This window comes from Kryptolebias marmoratus, linkage group LG6, assembly GCF_001649575.2.
Source record: "Kryptolebias marmoratus isolate JLee-2015 linkage group LG6, ASM164957v2, whole genome shotgun sequence".
Classification (NCBI taxonomy): Eukaryota; Metazoa; Chordata; class Actinopteri; order Cyprinodontiformes; family Rivulidae; genus Kryptolebias; species Kryptolebias marmoratus.
Window position 1 is genome coordinate 22122114 of NC_051435.1, and position 17366 is coordinate 22139479.

The window sequence follows — 17366 nt, forward strand, 5'->3', positions numbered from 1 at the left end:
TCATTTTAATGCCTTCTTAGAAATGTGCGACCAGTGCAGGGAGACATTTTAACCAATGAAATTAATTCAACTTTAATTATAAAACCATTTCGATCAGATCTCATTCGCGGCAGTTTTCATTGCTAAAATGACAAAGCAACAAACACTCAGGAAAACAAATGTAAGCGCCCCTGGAATAAAACTTTGAATTATTTGGTTTATTAGCATGCTAACTTGATTGAGGCGGTCATTTGTCTTCTCCTGGAAGAACCAAATGGGATTAACATGTTCAGGACAACAGAAGCAGGAAATGTCAGAGCCACTCGATGCACCTCGGCACATCTGAGGTTCATGTTTGGAGGACTTAAACAAGATTAGAGAACAGATAAAAGTCGCCTTCGTGAGATGTGTGGCTCGTTTGGCGGATAAACCTCTGCAAATGCAGATTCTTGTTTTTAGGTTGTTTTTTTTTCCCACCACAACTTTATTTAACCACAGTCCCCTGAGAGTCTTTGGCAGGTGATAATTAAAGATGATCTCCTCGGTGTCTTTCCAGGAGAAGCTCGGTGACACGACTGATGATGTCAGGATGCACCAGACAGTCTAACAGGTCATTAGTGGTTATCGGTGGGAGTCCTGGTCCTTTATTATTCTCTGCACAGTCCTCTGACGTCCCGTGCTCCTGTGCAGCACGGTCACATGCACGTTTTCCCAGCTGGAGGCTGGCGGATTTGGTTCCCGCCGCTCCCCCTGAACAAACGGCGCAGTCCTCCTGAGATGCGACGGCACGGTTCCTGGAAGTGTTGGTCTCGTCGTCTTTTGGGTCCGCTTTCTTCGGTTCGTCCTGCTGACAGCGAACGGGCAGGAGACGTGGACCAAACGGAGCACTGAGGGCCGCGGAAGTCTCGGCCCCATCTCTGTTCGTCTTAGCTTGTTCACTCGAGCCCCGTTTAGCAGCATGGGCGTCCTTCAGGTCTGAGGTCAGTTTGTCGGGGGAGAGGCTCCTCTTCCTCGGAGCACAAGCCGACACTGCAAGGTTCAGATACTGCAGGTTTTCACTGTGGGAGGCTTTGTCTTCCTGCCGCAGAGGAAAAGCAAAATTAAAATGACATTTACAAAGGCTTAAACACAACTTGTACACAAAGATCCATTTATTGTAATCCATATTTAAATGAGCTCTTTGCTTAGAAAAACAAATCTGTTTTTCCTAAGCTTGTAATACTAAGACATTTTGTGCAATGTACAACTATTTAAGCAGATGGACTGACAAAACTATGGGAAACCACTGTGTTCTGTGTGTAATGTGATCAACTCAAACTTAGATAAGATTTAAATTTTAATCAATTGAAACAAAACAAAAACAACGGTATAAGACAAGCAATGATTACTTCATCTTCAAACAAAAATCAGCAACAGCCAATCAAGTGCTATAAGATATAATTATTATTTTTTTCCACGTCCAGAGTTGCAACAACAGTTGAATCTAAAACAGTTCTGGAAAAATAGGCAAAAAAAGATTTACAACCTCAATGCCAATGAAGTTGGGAAGTTGTGTAAAACACAAATAAAAACAGAATACGCTGATTTGCAATTTTTTTTCAACCTATAGTCAATTGAATATACTACAAAGACAAGATATTTAATGTTCAAACAGATATACTTTATTATTTTTTGCAAATATTCACTCATTTTGAATTTGACGCCTGCAACACGTTCGAAAAAGAGCTGGGACGGGCAACAAAACACTTTGGAAAGTTGAGAAATGCTCAACAAACACCTGTTTGAAAAATTTGACAGGTGAACGGGTTAATTGGGAACAGGTGAGTGTCGTGATCGGGTATAAAGGGAGCAATCAAACCTTATCTGCCCCTAATATTTAAATCGAAAATTCATTGCAACGTTTGTTGCACTGAATATAAATGTTGAAAGTCAAACTGAATGTTGCAGAGATAGAAACACATAAATGACCTGAATAAAACAGGACTGTGATCAGTTTACTTGGACAAGGTTCTCTATGATTGAGCTCGATTCCTTTCTTGGGCCCTTAATTTCTTTTTATAAGTAATCTGTGAAAAATCTTATTGTGATAATAATTTAAAGTTGACAACCTCATCAGCTCAGTCATTAAAACAAGCCTTTATCGGTTATGACTTTTAGCCAAGGCAAAGCACCATCTCTTTCCCCCAGAGACTTGGAAAATTATTCATGTTTTTAATCTCTTCTCAACATCCTTTCGTTGTGTGCAACTGCCCAACTAATAACGGGGTAAGAGGGCATGAACGTTACACCAGCATTGGCCTCCCTTCGATGGCTTCCTGTTCATTGCAGGATTGATTTTAGGATTTTACTGATAGTTTATAAAAGTCTGCATGGGCTGGCCCCAGTTTGTTTGAAGGATCTTTTCCACGACCGTACTTCAGCAAGAGAACTCAGGTTTACTGACCAGATGCTCCTGAATGTCTACTTCACTGCTGTGGAACAACTCACCATTTCAAATAAAATTCTTTCTGTTTTACCGAAATCATCTGTCCAAACGTGCTTTATAAAACAAACTAACACTGAACAATAAATGAAATAATCCGGCTCTTCGAACCTTCACTCTAACTTTTCTTGGCGAGATCACGGTGACATTTTTCACTTCACTGCATCCCAATTAACACCTCCTGACGTCCTCTGAGATTATGCCGCATCTCGATACGTTCCGAAAGAGTTCGAGTCTCTGTAGCTACGCTGCTGTTCACTGTGACCCTGCAGCCAGATGACAACACCGAACAGGACGTTCTGGACCCCCAACCTCCTCCCGAGCCCCTTGGAGGTAATGAAAAGTCTGTAAGCGCAATGAGAGGCAGACTGGCCGCTGTGATCTGAGGCCAGATGACCCATCTGTGATTCAAAGTCACTTCAGTTTTTCCTACTTTAAGGGCCTGCAATGTAACTGACAATGTTCAACGTTTCTATTCATTTTCCTTTTTTATTTCCAATAAATATTGCCCTTAACTTGGATGAAGGGTGCATTCACAGCAGCCCTGTTCAGTCCGCTTTAATCAAACTCTAGTTCGTTTGTCTAGAAAGTCCGGTTCGTTTTGGGAGGTGTGAACGTGCAATCAAACTCTGATCCGGGTCCACCTAAAAACCTCGGTCTCAGTTCGGTTCGGACGCGTACGTGAATGCAAGCGGACCGGAAGCCGCTCCAAAAGCAGGAAGCGGAATACGGCACAGGGCCTTCTGGGTAAATACAACCAAAACAAACTCATGTTTCTTGCACTAGCGGGAGAAATGGCTCGTGGTCAGACATGGAGTGCAGAGGAGGTAAAATGTTTGTTTGGCACATGTGCCACAGACCAAACAGAAATCCTAAAACTGCTCAAATTTGATGCCACTCCATTTTTGTTGACTTTTCCAGAAGAAGGAAGTTGCCCTCAGTGTCTTCTTCAGAGGTTTTCGTGTCGTTGCCTTCAGTAGTTCTAAGTTTTTCCATTTTGCTCTTTGGTGTAACTGACTTACATTTCTGCCACAGGTCATTTCAAGGAACGGTTCATGATGGGGTAATACAATATTTAATTTTTTTTTACATTTCTGACTAAATGAGAAGCGACACAAGTCCGAAGACAATAAGGTAATGAAGGAATTATTTATTACCTCGGTGGGGTTGAGCCACTCGTCCGTGTTGTCGTCACCCTGAGCGCTTTTTATTGCACACACGACTGTCTTGGTTACAGCTTCGGTAACTCTCGCCACATCATCCACTTCCTGGGCAACAGCAGAGAGGTGAGCGCCGTAAGAATTATGTTTCACATCTTTTGTAACGACGCCGAATGATAACACCGCAGTCTTTATGCAGAGGCAGGTTGTGTCTGTGACCTTGTAAGGAAAAGCTGGAGAGGAAGCCTTGGAGCAGACATTTATCTGGCAGCAGGGAGCTTTAATTCATGCGGCGCACTCTCCGTGTTGTGAACTCACTCATCATACTGACAGTGAATCTTTTACTGCAAGGCCTCTTCATTATTCAAACATAAGAGGGGCCCTTAATCTGGAAGCACTAATCACTGCTAGGATCAATAAAAGCGGGAGTTCTTCAGGGTATTGATGCGCAGCTTTGTTTTAAATGTCACCATAACAGTAAATATGGAGAGCATTACTTCAGTGTTGTCTTTGGACAGAAGACAGATGTGACAGAAAGCACTTACCAGCTCAATCCAGGTGTTGACACTGACGGTGATGGGATCCACAGACTCCACGTAGTGCCACCAGTGTCTGGGAACAAAAAGCACCTGCGCGAGGGAAGATAAAGTTCAGTGGTGCCACGCGGCTCCGAACGTCTTTCTCCCAAAGCCCACAAGAGCTGAGAGAAGCCAGAACTGCACTGACCGTCCACTAGATGGCAGCATAAACCACGCCCCAGTCCGTCGGGAGCTCGAGCCATTCATAAAGCGAGTCTATTAAAGAGGAGACGGCTTATTGATTCCCGCCCTGTGCCAAAGTCTCGAGTCACCGGTGGTCTGACAAGTCAAGATGAAAGATCTGTCCCCTGATTTTATTTGCTGAGGTAGAATCATCGTTGTAGGAGAAACCAAAGCTATTTTTTTTTTTTTTTTTGTCAACAAGTTTTTTTCTGCGTGTGGAGTGAAACGAATCCAAGCAACTGAATGGGAATGTCACACTAAAGCCACCTGCTATATTGACAGGAGTTAAAGGTTACTTATCTAGGAAACTATTGGAGACTTTTAAGGAGGCCGGTAAAAGTGCAAAGACCAAAAATGTCTCTCAAACTTAGTCAAGGACTTGTTTACACAGACACATAAAATGTACCTTGGTAATATTGCTGTTCTAGAAACCATGATTCTAATAATAATAATAATAATAATAATAATAAAAAAAAAAGATGGGGCCAGAAGTGTCTCAGACCAATAAATCAATTCACAACCCTTTCGGCACAGTTCCATAATAAGTGGGGTACGATGTTGCTCATAAAGAGGGACTTAATAAGTTACAGGAGATAAGAAAAAGAAACCGATTGCTTGTATGTTTGTTGCCATGTTGAGAAACAACAAAACCCAGCTGGGGACTGAAACGACAAATGTAGAAAAACTCTAAGGTGATTTACAGTTAGGGGAGGATTTACAGCATGGGAAAAATGACAATGAATGTTAACATCAGAATTAACAACTTAGAGCTGACCTACTTCTAAAACCAGAACAGATGATAAGATTTTGACTGATTTGTGGCTCAACATGCTGGTCTGGATTTAAGGCCAAAAAACATCCTGTTAAAGAACCTTCAACCTGCTTTATTAAATGCAAAATTCACTTACAATAACAAAACACTACGTATGGAGGTCTGCCTTTAATAGAAAGACAAGTTGTGGCTGTCGCATTGATTTAGAGTTTTGGCGACTTCTTCTTGTTCGTTGACAGTAAAGTTAGATTTGAACGTGATGCTGGTCCCAAGTAGTTCAGTGTCAGCGAATATAATTTTTCTTCAACATGAGGATTTTCAGTTTTCTCTCACTAAAAAAGCAGACATGATGGAAATATTTGGCAATCAGGCGTCAGTCTCAAAATTACGATTTAGAGACTGACGAATTAAAATTAATTCTTAAAATACAAACCAGACTAATTGCAGCATATTTAGATATTTTTAGCCAACTGACTAAACATTTTAAGTTACTGTATTTTCTGCACTTTAGGGTGCATTGGATTATAAGGCGCACTGTCAATGAATGGTCCACTTTCAAGTTTTTGTCATACATAAGGCGCACCGGACTATAAGGCGCATTAAGAGAATACTGCACCGACGCAAGCATCCAGTATAAACACTTCCAACGCTCGCTCAGGTCTGTGCGCCGTGCACAGAGCCCTGTGGGACAATACAAAGAGCGACTATAACTGCGCTTTAATGCTGCAAGCGGTGCGGCTTTGAAGTTGACCAAAGTTGTAATTCTTACATATATAAGGCGCACTGCTGTTTTTTGAGAAAATTGAAGGCTTTTAAGTGCGTCTTATAGTCTGGAAAATACGGTACTGAAAATGACCCCTCCCCCCTTCATATGTACCTAAAACCCAACCGAAGAAATACAAGCACTGACAAAATCAAAAAATTGAATCTCTGCTTATATAAAAAACATGTAATGCTGCCTTACACTGTCTTGGATGTAAATATGTGCCTTTGTCTCTTAGTATTTGTGGGATCTGTGAACATGTAGTTCAGCCACTTGCTTGTCCTCTACAAGAAACACCCGGTCTGCAGTTTCATCAGGGATTCTGACAAACACATGTAAACGCAATTAATTTCCACCAATTTGATTTGGGGAATCTTTTCGCTTTCCTGTCATCTTGTCTCATTGGGTCTGTGTAATCAGCAGGATTCAGTTTCAGTGCAATTTGCAGTTTTCTCTGCTGTTGTTTTGATTCTTGCTTTCACTCTTTCTGCTCGCATTGTTACAACAAAAATAACGGAAACACTCAAAGCAAATAACCTGGCTTGATTATATTAGAGACCATTTGTTAGATAGACCTTGTTGTCAGCTTCCAGCTCTGACAAGGTAAGCTGTCTTAGCAAGGTGGGTTTTTTTGTTAAATGTCTGAAAGGTTGCCTTGATTTTTAACAGGAGATGATCTGTTATTCATCACTGTATAAACAGTTCTATAACTATTAAAAGTATCTACAATTGACATTGAGGAGTTTTTGGCCACTTTAGGAAAAATCTATCCAAAAGTCTACATTTATTTGACTTTATTTGCCTCCTGGGGTGCCACACAGTTCGTGTCAGTAACTATTCTGGCAGATTCTGACCTGCCCAGGCTGCAGAGTGACGATGTGGGCCCTGGCACTTCGAAACTCAGGGAATCTCTTCAGGTCTGGATGAAGAACATCCACCCGGCTGAAGACACTGGACTCCTCGTACGGGATCCTGGTTGGGTAAAGGTTTGCCGTGTCTTCTGGAGGGAAGAGATGCCAGCACTTCCTGGAAGAAACGCCACAGCTTGAACAGATCTTTAAGGACGGCTAAACGTAGCTGTCAGAAATAAACTGATCCGCTTTGGTAGACCAGAGGGTAAATGATTGGAGGAGTTTTAAATCCACTGTATGCCACAAATTTAAATTTAAATTTAAATTTCCCAGCAAATATTCACAAATGTTAAAACAAGTGAAACTAACTTATGTCTAACAAAATCCACTGAATTATTTTGGTATTCATGACAAGAATAGTTTTTGCCTCTTTTTTTTTTTTAAATAAATCAAAACAGTAATCTTTTCATCTGAGGAATGCAAAACCAATTCTTCTCCTCTGAAATGACAAAAGACGACAAGGCCAAAGTACAGATCCATCAATGTCAGACAGAGTTGTTTTGCCAAACCTAAAACCTAATTTTCATTCCTTGAATAGTTTGTTTTAAAACCCAGCGTTGCTGTTTCTGTTTGCCTGCCTGGTGACCTACTGTGGGGTCAAATGTCATGGTATCAATCAACACTGTTGTATTTTCATAGACCAGCAGAGTCAAAGGACTGCTGGGCTTGGATTTCATTCCATTTGAGATCAATACCAAATAAAGGAACCAATTACAAAAGGTGAGCTCTAACGGTGGCTCTTTGAGAGAACAGAAGAGCAAGATAAGGTGGACTTTTTTTCTCCCCCTTTTCATTTCTTGACTCTTCTGCTCCTCCTCTGGTGAGCACTGCAACAAATTAAATCTTTTCCAAAGGGCAGAGGACCGATCACACGGTGTCAGCAGCTGCACTAGCCCTCTTCTTCTTCTTCTTCTTCTTTTATCGTTGCAGATGACTTAAACACTTCACAGGCAGAAACGGGTACAACCAGCAGTCGGCTGAATCCTTAACCCTCTTGGTGCTCAGCTCTTTTCAGCTAAATTCACATGGATGAAAAGTTTTTTGGATTCTGCCTTTATAGCCTTCATACAATGAACTGGATAACTGAGTCAATTTTACATTTTATTTAACAAACACATGTTAAATCTTGTATATTGTTTTTATTAATGTGACAGAATTTGGTTTGTACTCATAAATGTATTTTTGTGTGTGCAGTGTCCCCAGAGTGGAAGGGAACCCGTCCTATTAGTGACTGCTCAGTAATATCCACTTTGAGCTACGATGTGCTGCAGATTACCAAGGCTGTTAGAAATGTTGACTCGTCTTATGGCAAAGATAGCACAGCCGAACATGGAGCGTTTTTGAGTTCTGTCGCACAAAAAGTAGCATCTGCAAACATCTGTTTCTTTTGGAACCAGACATAATTCAGTTTTTTTACTGAATTTCACACGTAAGAACAAACTCTTCTGAACAAACAAAATAAAAATAATTATATAAAAAAAAGCACAATACAGACTTAAAAAAAAGGAAAAATTCTGAACAAACATTATCTTACCTGTTGTAGATAGGTCTTTCGACGGCCTCAGTTTGGAAATAAGAGTTTAAATTTGACAGGTTAACAACTAAAGTGGTTCTTTTAAGCTTTCGCAATTATTTAACTGCTAGGTAAAAACAGGTAAAAACTAGCAGCAGCGACTGTCTGTAGCACTGGGAGCCACCGCTGAAGGAATATCATCTTATTTCTGCCAGAATAATGGGGTAATGCAAATCTGATAGCGGTGTAAAGCTGTTGTCATCCTCCATGAGGAGTCATGAAGTTGGCTCTTGTCATGTGGTTGTGTGACGAAAATTGCATCATTTTGTTCTTCTTATAGCAGTTTCATCCACCGCTTCATGACACAAGGAACTGTTTCCCATGGGGGGGGTTTGCGCCAAATTGATGATGTGACCGGTCAGAAGTTGTTGTGGGCGTGTTTATGAGCTTTACTGGACTCATTTTGCTTCTTCTGCTTTCTTCGGCTGTTAGAAAATACAGTAGTTCCAGCAAAACAAGGACAGGAGAGTTGCGAAGTCGGCGGGGAAGAAATCTGTTTTAACGCTGTAGGAGTTCTGATCTGAGTGTCTCGCGGACGATGAAAGGTGTGTGCGGAAACGAATGTCTTGTAACCACGTGACCGCGAACTGACTTCTTGAATTCTTACGGAGTATGATGAAGCCTTAAAGGTTTATAAAACAGCGTTTGCATGAACAGCGATGAAATTTAGTAGATCAGAGTTGTTTTAAGATGACAGAAATCCGCTTTAGAACTGCCCATCTCAGACTGGCTGTTAGCTCATCCATACAATAAGAATTTAACTCTTTTTTTTTTTTCGAACCGGGGTCGTTCAAAAAGCTATCTGCAACAGGTAAGATATAAATTGTTCATAACCTTTCCACAAAACCCCACTTCAAAAGATCTGATCCAGCTCTTGAAACTGATCACAGACAAAAAACTGGCGTTTGTTCCGTGTGTTGTCTCTTTGTATCACACTAAAACGTCTGTCTAATGCTTATTTACAAGTGCATGTTTTTGTGGAGGGTTACAATTACAGGCTGAAGTGGTTTTATTTTTTTTAAAACACACCATTTTAGTGAGGTACTTGTCACATTCTGTTTGAAATGTTTTCTCTCAGCACTTATCTCTTCAAGCAGATAATAGAACATCTGTTAGTGGAAAAATGTGACAGAAAACTGGACTTTTGTTGTCATGTCTACATAGTTAAACCTGAATAAACAGGAAGGATTACTTGACAGAGTATCATTTAAACTGTTCATACAAAGGATGTTTCAGGTGGCCCAAAACACAAATGTTCTGTGCATTTTAGGTCTTATTTTTTCTCTTTAGGTAAAAATACATAGAACAAACTAATGTTTCGTTTTTAGAGATCCCTGTAAATGCCCGGCAAATAAACATATTTTGATCTAATCGATAAGCTAAGCTGCAATGTATAACGTCAGAAAATTACAGGATGTCACACAAGAGCTGAAGAATCTACGTCCAAAAAAGGCCCAAAACATCACAGACATTTAGGTGGACGATCACTCAGCTTCTAGTTATTGCTGCTCAAAAGACAAGAAATTGGCGTTGCTCTTATCCAACTTTTCATGGGAGGCGTTTAGGACAAAAATGTTTATTTAGTAGTGCGGAACCTGAATCTTTTTCCACTAAAAAAACTGAATAACATAGAATAACTGGTCGGACCAGCTGTATTGACATAAAATACTGGAGCTTTATCTGCAAAGCAAATAGACGTTCGCTGCTGTATCGAGATAAAAACTAACTTTAGCCTTAAAATATATATGTAAGTATGTGTGTGTCTATACACACACATATAGTTGGTTTCTTATTAATAATCCAAATAAAAAGCTGAACTTTGAAGGCAATGTTTTTGAACTTAGGTTTAGTACCAACATGGTTACTGGTAAAGCCACAAACGTGCTGATCTTACCGTCCTTGAACCTGCAGTACCAGGTTAAAGCCGTAAGTGTCCAGGTGGCACGGTGTGTTCGCCCCCTCTGTGCCGATCCATAAAGTGCTCTCTTTACCATCACGCCCCTCAAAGCCAAACTCGGACCATTTTACATCCTAACAGAGAAATCACACATGTTCAAATAGTTCATAGCAGTCTGAACCATAAATAACCATTTGCAATTTTGAAATGATTATTATTAGCTTTTTTTGGTTCCACGAATGTCACCACTCTGCCGTAAGCTCACAGATGTGTCAGCCCACCTCATCAGCTGTGACAGGACGTATTAAAAGTGACCAATGAAGCTGCCTGGGTGGAAAAAGAAACCAAGCTACAGAATTGTCGTTTTTTTTTTTTGTTTTTTTTAGCGCAAACTAATCTGTCATTCTTGCGCTGTCAGAGAACAAATATGTAGCGATCACAAAAGGATTCTGAATAATAAAGTCACTACCCTGTGTGCAAGCAGCTGTAAGTGACAGACTGGCCAATTTAGCCTTCAGGAAGCTTTTGTTGCGGCTCTATTTATCCTGTAAAGCCGATGTGTCCCTGTCTTACAGGCGTGAATGTCACTAAGTAATAACTACAGGTGGATGCCCAATAACAATTTATCACAGAGATAAAAAGGAAATAAATTGCAGCAGGGGTTTAGGAAAGGACAGCACCCTTATGTCATTACCTATCATGGTGACAATGAGGATGAGGACTGCAGCTAATGTAAAGTCGCTGTGTGGAAAAATCCAACAGTTAAATTGGAAAAAAAAAGTCAAATAGGACTCAAAAATATTAGAAGAAGATTAAAAACAGAAGGAAGACACTTTGGCTTCTTCACCAATTCTTCTGGTTTAAAAAAGGGATAGTTTGGACAGTTTGAAGTTAAGGTACGAACAATTAATATCTTAAAGCAGAGTTTGGAAAAAAAGAATTTAATTTTGACTGCATTAATGAGCTAAAGGCTAGTCCAAGCAGGGCCAAGACACAACTATCCTGCCTGTGTTTTCAAACAACTAAAATCTAAACTACTTTATAGTAATTTCATGCAAACATCGTGTCTTAATTTTACATTACACAGTTATTTACACAATAATATGTGGTTTTTGGCAAGCTCAAATACAGTGGAGCAGTATATCTCTTTAGCTTGGTGATCATTTAAATCATCCAAACAGAGGATTATGAAGCTAAACTGAAGATCCCACTTTCAAATTACCTTTTAAAAAAATCCAGCTTCCACGTGTTTGAATCATTTTTTATAAAATCTTTCTTTTTTATTTTTTAAATGGTGTATGAACATAAATATTTATGTGTTTTATAAGCTATAGTAAGTCCTAAATAGTTGTCTTCACCCAATTGTTCATGCTGTCATAATGCTGTTCTACTATATAGAACTTTTGGTGCATAAAAAAAAACGCCACTAAAACAAGCTATCGGCCAGAGTGTGTTTGAAAAGTAGCTGGATGCTTACCTCAAACATGAAAGGTTGGTCATGAAACAGCATTGCAATGTACTTGTAATCAGCATAAGCCCAATACTCTGAGTGGGAGTACTCAGAAAAAGGCCCCACATCCATCTGACCCCGAGTCCAATGGAGAAACTGAGCCACTGTGGCTTTGATGTAGGAACACCGAGTCTCAAATAGGGGAGCTAAAGAGCGGGAGAAAACATGAAACGCACAGATAAAAAAGTGAATGTTCCCTGGTAGATTTAAAGTAAACCATTTCAGTTGATTGTGGTCAAATAAAACATTTTATGTATCCGAGCACTGTGCATCATCAAAGGACAAAGTTTTTACTCATTTCATATGCCAAATGAGCTTTGTTTCATTTCAGTACACACAAACTGCATCTACGGCAGACGCATGGCATTTATAACCCACAATAATAAATGCCTTCCTGTCATTTGGTGCAGCTGAGAAAGATCAATTAGATATCTAGTTAACAAGGCTTTATCAGATGACACGCTCTGTCATTCATGAGACAAAAGAGTCGTTACTTTCGCTGTCACAAGGCCAAATGGAAAGCAAAATACAGCTGCTTTTCAAAGACAGAAAATTCTGGTGTAAAATGTAAACATATACAAAATGTAATATGAAGAAAGTTACTTTGTCTTGATTTGATGTACAGTAATGAAAAGACAACCTAATTTACACTAGAGCTGAGCTTTGTTGTTCGTCTTTTAAATTTAGAATTTGATTTGACGTCAACAAGAAACGGTATCGGTGGCCTCGGGATTCCGCCTCTGCTATCTGCAGATGATGCGGTCCTGCTGGCGTCATCGTGTCGTGATCTCCAGCTCTCACTGGAGCAGTTTGCAGCACAGTGTGAAGCGTCTCCAAATCTCAGGCCATAGGCCTCAGTCAGAAAATGGTGGATTGCTCTCTCTGGGTTGGGATGAGGTGCTGCTTCAAGAGAAGGAGCTTAAGTATCTGACAGTCTTGTTTACGAGTGAGGGAAGAGTGGAGCATGAGCACGACAGACTGATCGGTGCAGCGTCAGCAGTATTGTGTACTCTGTACTGCTGCGCTGTGGTGAAAATGAAGCTGAGCTTCAAAGCAAAACTCTCTGTTTACCGGTTGGATAATGTTCCTACCCTACCCTACTATGGTCATCAACTCTGGGTGGTCTCATTCCGAAAGAATGAGATACAGGTGATCGAAATGAGTTTTCTCTGCAGGGTAGCTTACAGATAAAGTAAGAAGTTCAGTCATTTGGGAGGGACTCGGAGTAGAGCTGCTGCTCCTCCACATCGAGAGGAGCCAGTTGAGGTGGTTCAGGGAGGACTCAGGACACGCTGGAGAGGCTGGCCTGGAATCCTCCCTGAAGAGCTGGAAGAGGTGGCTGTGGAAAGAGATGTCTGGGCTTTCCTGCTCAACCTGTTGCCCCACGACCCGACTCTGGAACAAGTGGCAGATAATGGATGGATGGAAGATACAGTATCTCCTCTTATTTGACAGCTGGGACAAATACAAACTAGACCCCTTGCTCCTTGGACAAATGACTGAACATTCGGGCTGCACGATACTGACTGTACATCAAAGATTTATTGTTGCAATATCAGTGAGCACAATATCCTAATTGCAAAGGACTGATAGGCTGCAATAAATCACAGACAATTATATTTCAAGTGCCACGTATCCACGTTCTGTATGCGAATAATAATAATAATATTTAGTCAACCCAACAGATTCTCACTGGCCTTGATGCCCAAACCTGATTTAGATGATAGTGATGACAGAAGAGAAAGGGAAGAGTGAGGAAAATATTGGTTTATATTGTTGTCTCAAAAACAAACAATAATGTCTCACATCACAAGTTTTTCTAAAATTGTGCAGCCCTACTGAGCGTGCAAGAATTTGGGGTCAGAGCTGGGCCAAAACCAAAGTGAAATCTCACATCTAAACGCTTTCATAGAGGTTCATCTGAAAGCTGTTTTATAAACCTTTTTATTGCAGTTATTTGCCATTGCACAATTACTCCAGCGCAAATATTATCATATTCCTGCAGGAAGTGGCCACGGCTGCACAGGAAGTGCTACAGCTCGATGCTGTGAGGTCAGTGAAAGAGCTATCTTAGGAGCCACGCTCAGAAAGAACTGAAGTAACCCTTTATATGAGCATGGTGTCAGAAAATGCAACAAAGTTTCTGAATCCTAATCGATTTTCTATGCAGGGCAGAGTTTGAACATTCATGCATAAATGAAGAAATAAACTGTGTTCTTGAACTAAAGAAATGATTTTCATCAAAAATGTTGTTTCTGTTTAAAGTAGTACTGACTTTAAAGTAGTTATTTCATAATGACTTGTGGCCTTGTTGTTGCATACAAAAAGTCAGAAATTTGTGAGTATTTTAACATCTTACACTGAAGAGGATGAAACGTTTTATTTTTACATTCGTGCCACTGGCAAACAATATTTTTAAAAGGAGAACTATATAACAATTTTATATTTACTTCTGAAAGACTCGACTTCTCTGAGGTGTTCTTCTAATAACAATAAATAATCAAAAAGGTGTATTTGTTATCATCCAGACAAGAGTCCATGGTACTTTAGCACCAAATACTTTAGTACTTTAGTATTTAGTTCATATTCCTGGCATCAAATTCAAAGTGGCCGTGTGTAGTGTATTTTTCAGAGTACATTAAATACTGAAATTAACTTTTTGGCACATTACTTCATTCTGATTTTCCTGACATTTCACACAAAGCAAAAATGATTTAAAATATGGCTTTTTGTCTATTATCAAAGACAAAAATCCTCTATTTTCATTTTTCTCCCATTTATGCGACACTGTAAATCAACCATTTAATTATAAACAACACAAGACTGCATACTATGGACATCAGTTCAATAAAAAAAAATTGAATTAATTATTTAATTTCCCTTTGGGATAAAAAAGGTATTTTTGAAATGAATTGTATTGAAAAAATAGCAAAATGCCATAAGGTTCTGCACACTTATGTGAAAGGAAAGACATCTTTACTGCCCAAAAGTCAAGTTCATCTAAAACTAGCAAAATATTAAAAAACGGTTCACTGGAAAGTTGCAAAAATACCAGAATTAGAGACTAGACAGACAGAAAGGAAGAAATTAAATCCAATGAGTTATTTTGGAATTCTTCAACATTTAACTATATTTGCTGTTTCATTCCTCTAGTCTAAAAGTATCATTTGTACATCTTGTATTTTATACTTCACTGATTCAAACACATCCTTCATCCGAGTTGTCCATTTGCAGTTTATAATCTAAACATCTGGTTTTCCTCTGAGTGTTCATTTCCAGGTGTTTAATTTGTCGGGAATGACGGCACGGCTCTGTAGGGATTAATTTGTTCTTACTGTTTGTCTCCTCTTTTCTTCCAAGTCGGAATCGGACGGGCCTGTCATTAAGGCAGCCTGACAGATGCTCGGCAGTCCAGTGGAGAGCAGGCCAGCCACACGTCATGTTCGGGAAAACTGCCGGCTGCTGCAAATGATGCAAAATCCTCCGGGTCTCCGTGGGGCTGAAGGGTTTAATGGGGGTCATGGCAGCGATAGCCGACGGTTCACGCAGTTAGCAGACTGCAACACAGGATGAAGACAGAGATCAGACGATTTCGATTTACACTGTTGTGTTAAATTAGACACCAGTTCATGGAGATTAACCTGGTGTGTACTTATTGAGACATGCCTCCTCAACAGAAGGATGTTTTTCTTCTTGTTTGATGCAGCAATAACTAAAAAGATCCACTGTATAGTCATAGGCAAACATTTTGGCACAAGTGGTGATAGTTCACATTGGTTTTAGATTCTTGTGAAGAGTGATTGGACCCATTAATTCAGTGCGAAGAGCTTTATTAGCATTAAAAGGTCATTTTATAACAAAAATCCATTTTCACCATATTTTTACCCTGGCACTAAACTAACAGCAAATGTCATATAGTAAAATTAAAGGACAGGTGAAGCTGCGAAAAAACACAACGCTCTATCATCTAATAATGTGGACTAATTGCCATAAGAGATGAAAATGTGCTTGAAATCTCTATCTTCTTGTGATAACAATGGTTACTTCTTAAAACAAAGCATGTAGCCATCATTGCTTGACATCAAATTGGCGTCACAGGAAGGAAATTGCCGCTGTGAACAATTCACTTGAAAGAAGTTTCCAAATCATCAATTATGCTGAGGTGAGAAGTTCAGTAGTAATGGATTCATGATGTTCAAGAGTGTCCAGGACTGCCTCCTCCAGACGAATGCACTACAGAATTGTGTCAACCTCTGCAGAAAGTGGTGTGAAGACAACTACACACAAGCGACGCAAAGGCTTTTGGACAGCAGCCTTGTGACAAAAAGGACAGCAAAGAAGCTGATTGTTTCCCAGAGAAACATCAAGAACAGACTGAAATTCTGCAGGAAGTACCATAACTGGACCGCAGAAGACTGGTGTTATTTTTTAAGATGAATCCTCCTTCCAATCCAGTCGTCTGGAACAACTAGAAGACCATTTGTATTTAGGAAAAAGTGTTAACATGAGCCTTATGGGGGTTGCTCCTCATGCAGGCTGACAGGTTTGCCCAGGAACAGCACCACAAACAGAGTGGTATCAAAACATCTTCCATCAATCCAGGCTCGACTTGATAATCTATGTAATTCTGAGCATTACTGAGAGGCGAAAATTACAATAATGTTGCTGAAAAATTATAACCCTGTGGACATGAACCAAACCAGATCTTAACCCTACAGAGAACCTGTGATCAGTTCTCAAACAAAGGTGGACAAGCAGAAGACAAATAACTAAAATAATGGACTATAATTATCTTATGCCATTAATTTAAAAGCCTTTTAGTCTTATTCTAGTCATTTTAAATCTCTTTGTATTCATTGTGTAATTCATTTTGAATGTTTTTTATTTTGCCAGCACTGGCTGAGTTTAATTTAGACACTACTTTTTGATGGCATTAGTCTTACAGGCGACATGTCATATGTTTGGTATTCAACTTTAATACATTCTTCATGCTTGAGGCTGTAGCTCAATGGCTAATCACGAGGCTAATGAATTGTCAAGGTTAGCTAAATAGCTTAATAAGATAACACACACGAAGCAACTTTTTCAAGCACATTAATAAAACAAATTAGGTGAATTCTACCGTAGAGAGACAGAAAGAGCACCTACTGAGACTCTCAGCAGAACTAATGTATTTACTCATTTCAGAAAAAAACTACAACCGATGCTGTTAGCTAGCATCAGGTTGTCAGCACAACCTGCACAACACGCTCTTAAATTTAAACCCGAAGTCAAACATGTCACGAAAGTTTCGTCGGCCTAGCTTTGTAGAAATAGGGTATTTGTGGAAGAAAAAAGACTCACCTATCGCTACACGTGTAGCTGAACTTTAGGCGGATGTAAACAACAGTCACATGACACGACAAGAGCTAGTCCCATTTATTATTTACGGTGTATCTGCTCCATTTTGGCTCCAAGACTGTTTCAAAAACCTCAGTCAAGCTAACTCACTGGCGGAACCAAAATGGCCGGTCGACGACAACAGTTTCCAAGTTACGCATCATTTCCGTTGTGACATG

At 39.9% G+C, this 17366-nt stretch overlaps 1 protein-coding gene across 1 annotated transcript; it reads right to left on the reverse strand.

Moving 5' to 3' along the window:
- Positions 1–171: 171 nt before the first annotated feature.
- Positions 172–17274, reverse strand: hspbap1 (hspb associated protein 1). The gene is made up of 8 exons (XM_017421149.3): positions 17152–17274; positions 15144–15365; positions 11776–11954; positions 10296–10432; positions 6772–6943; positions 4167–4250; positions 3619–3729; positions 172–1057 (listed from the first exon to the last, which is right to left on the reverse strand). Exons 2-8 carry the CDS (start codon positions 15328–15330, stop codon positions 506–508), a joined length of 1422 nt encoding a protein of 473 aa, XP_017276638.1. The 5' UTR covers positions 15331–15365; positions 17152–17274; the 3' UTR covers positions 172–505.
- Between the last annotated feature and the right edge of the window lie 92 nt (positions 17275–17366).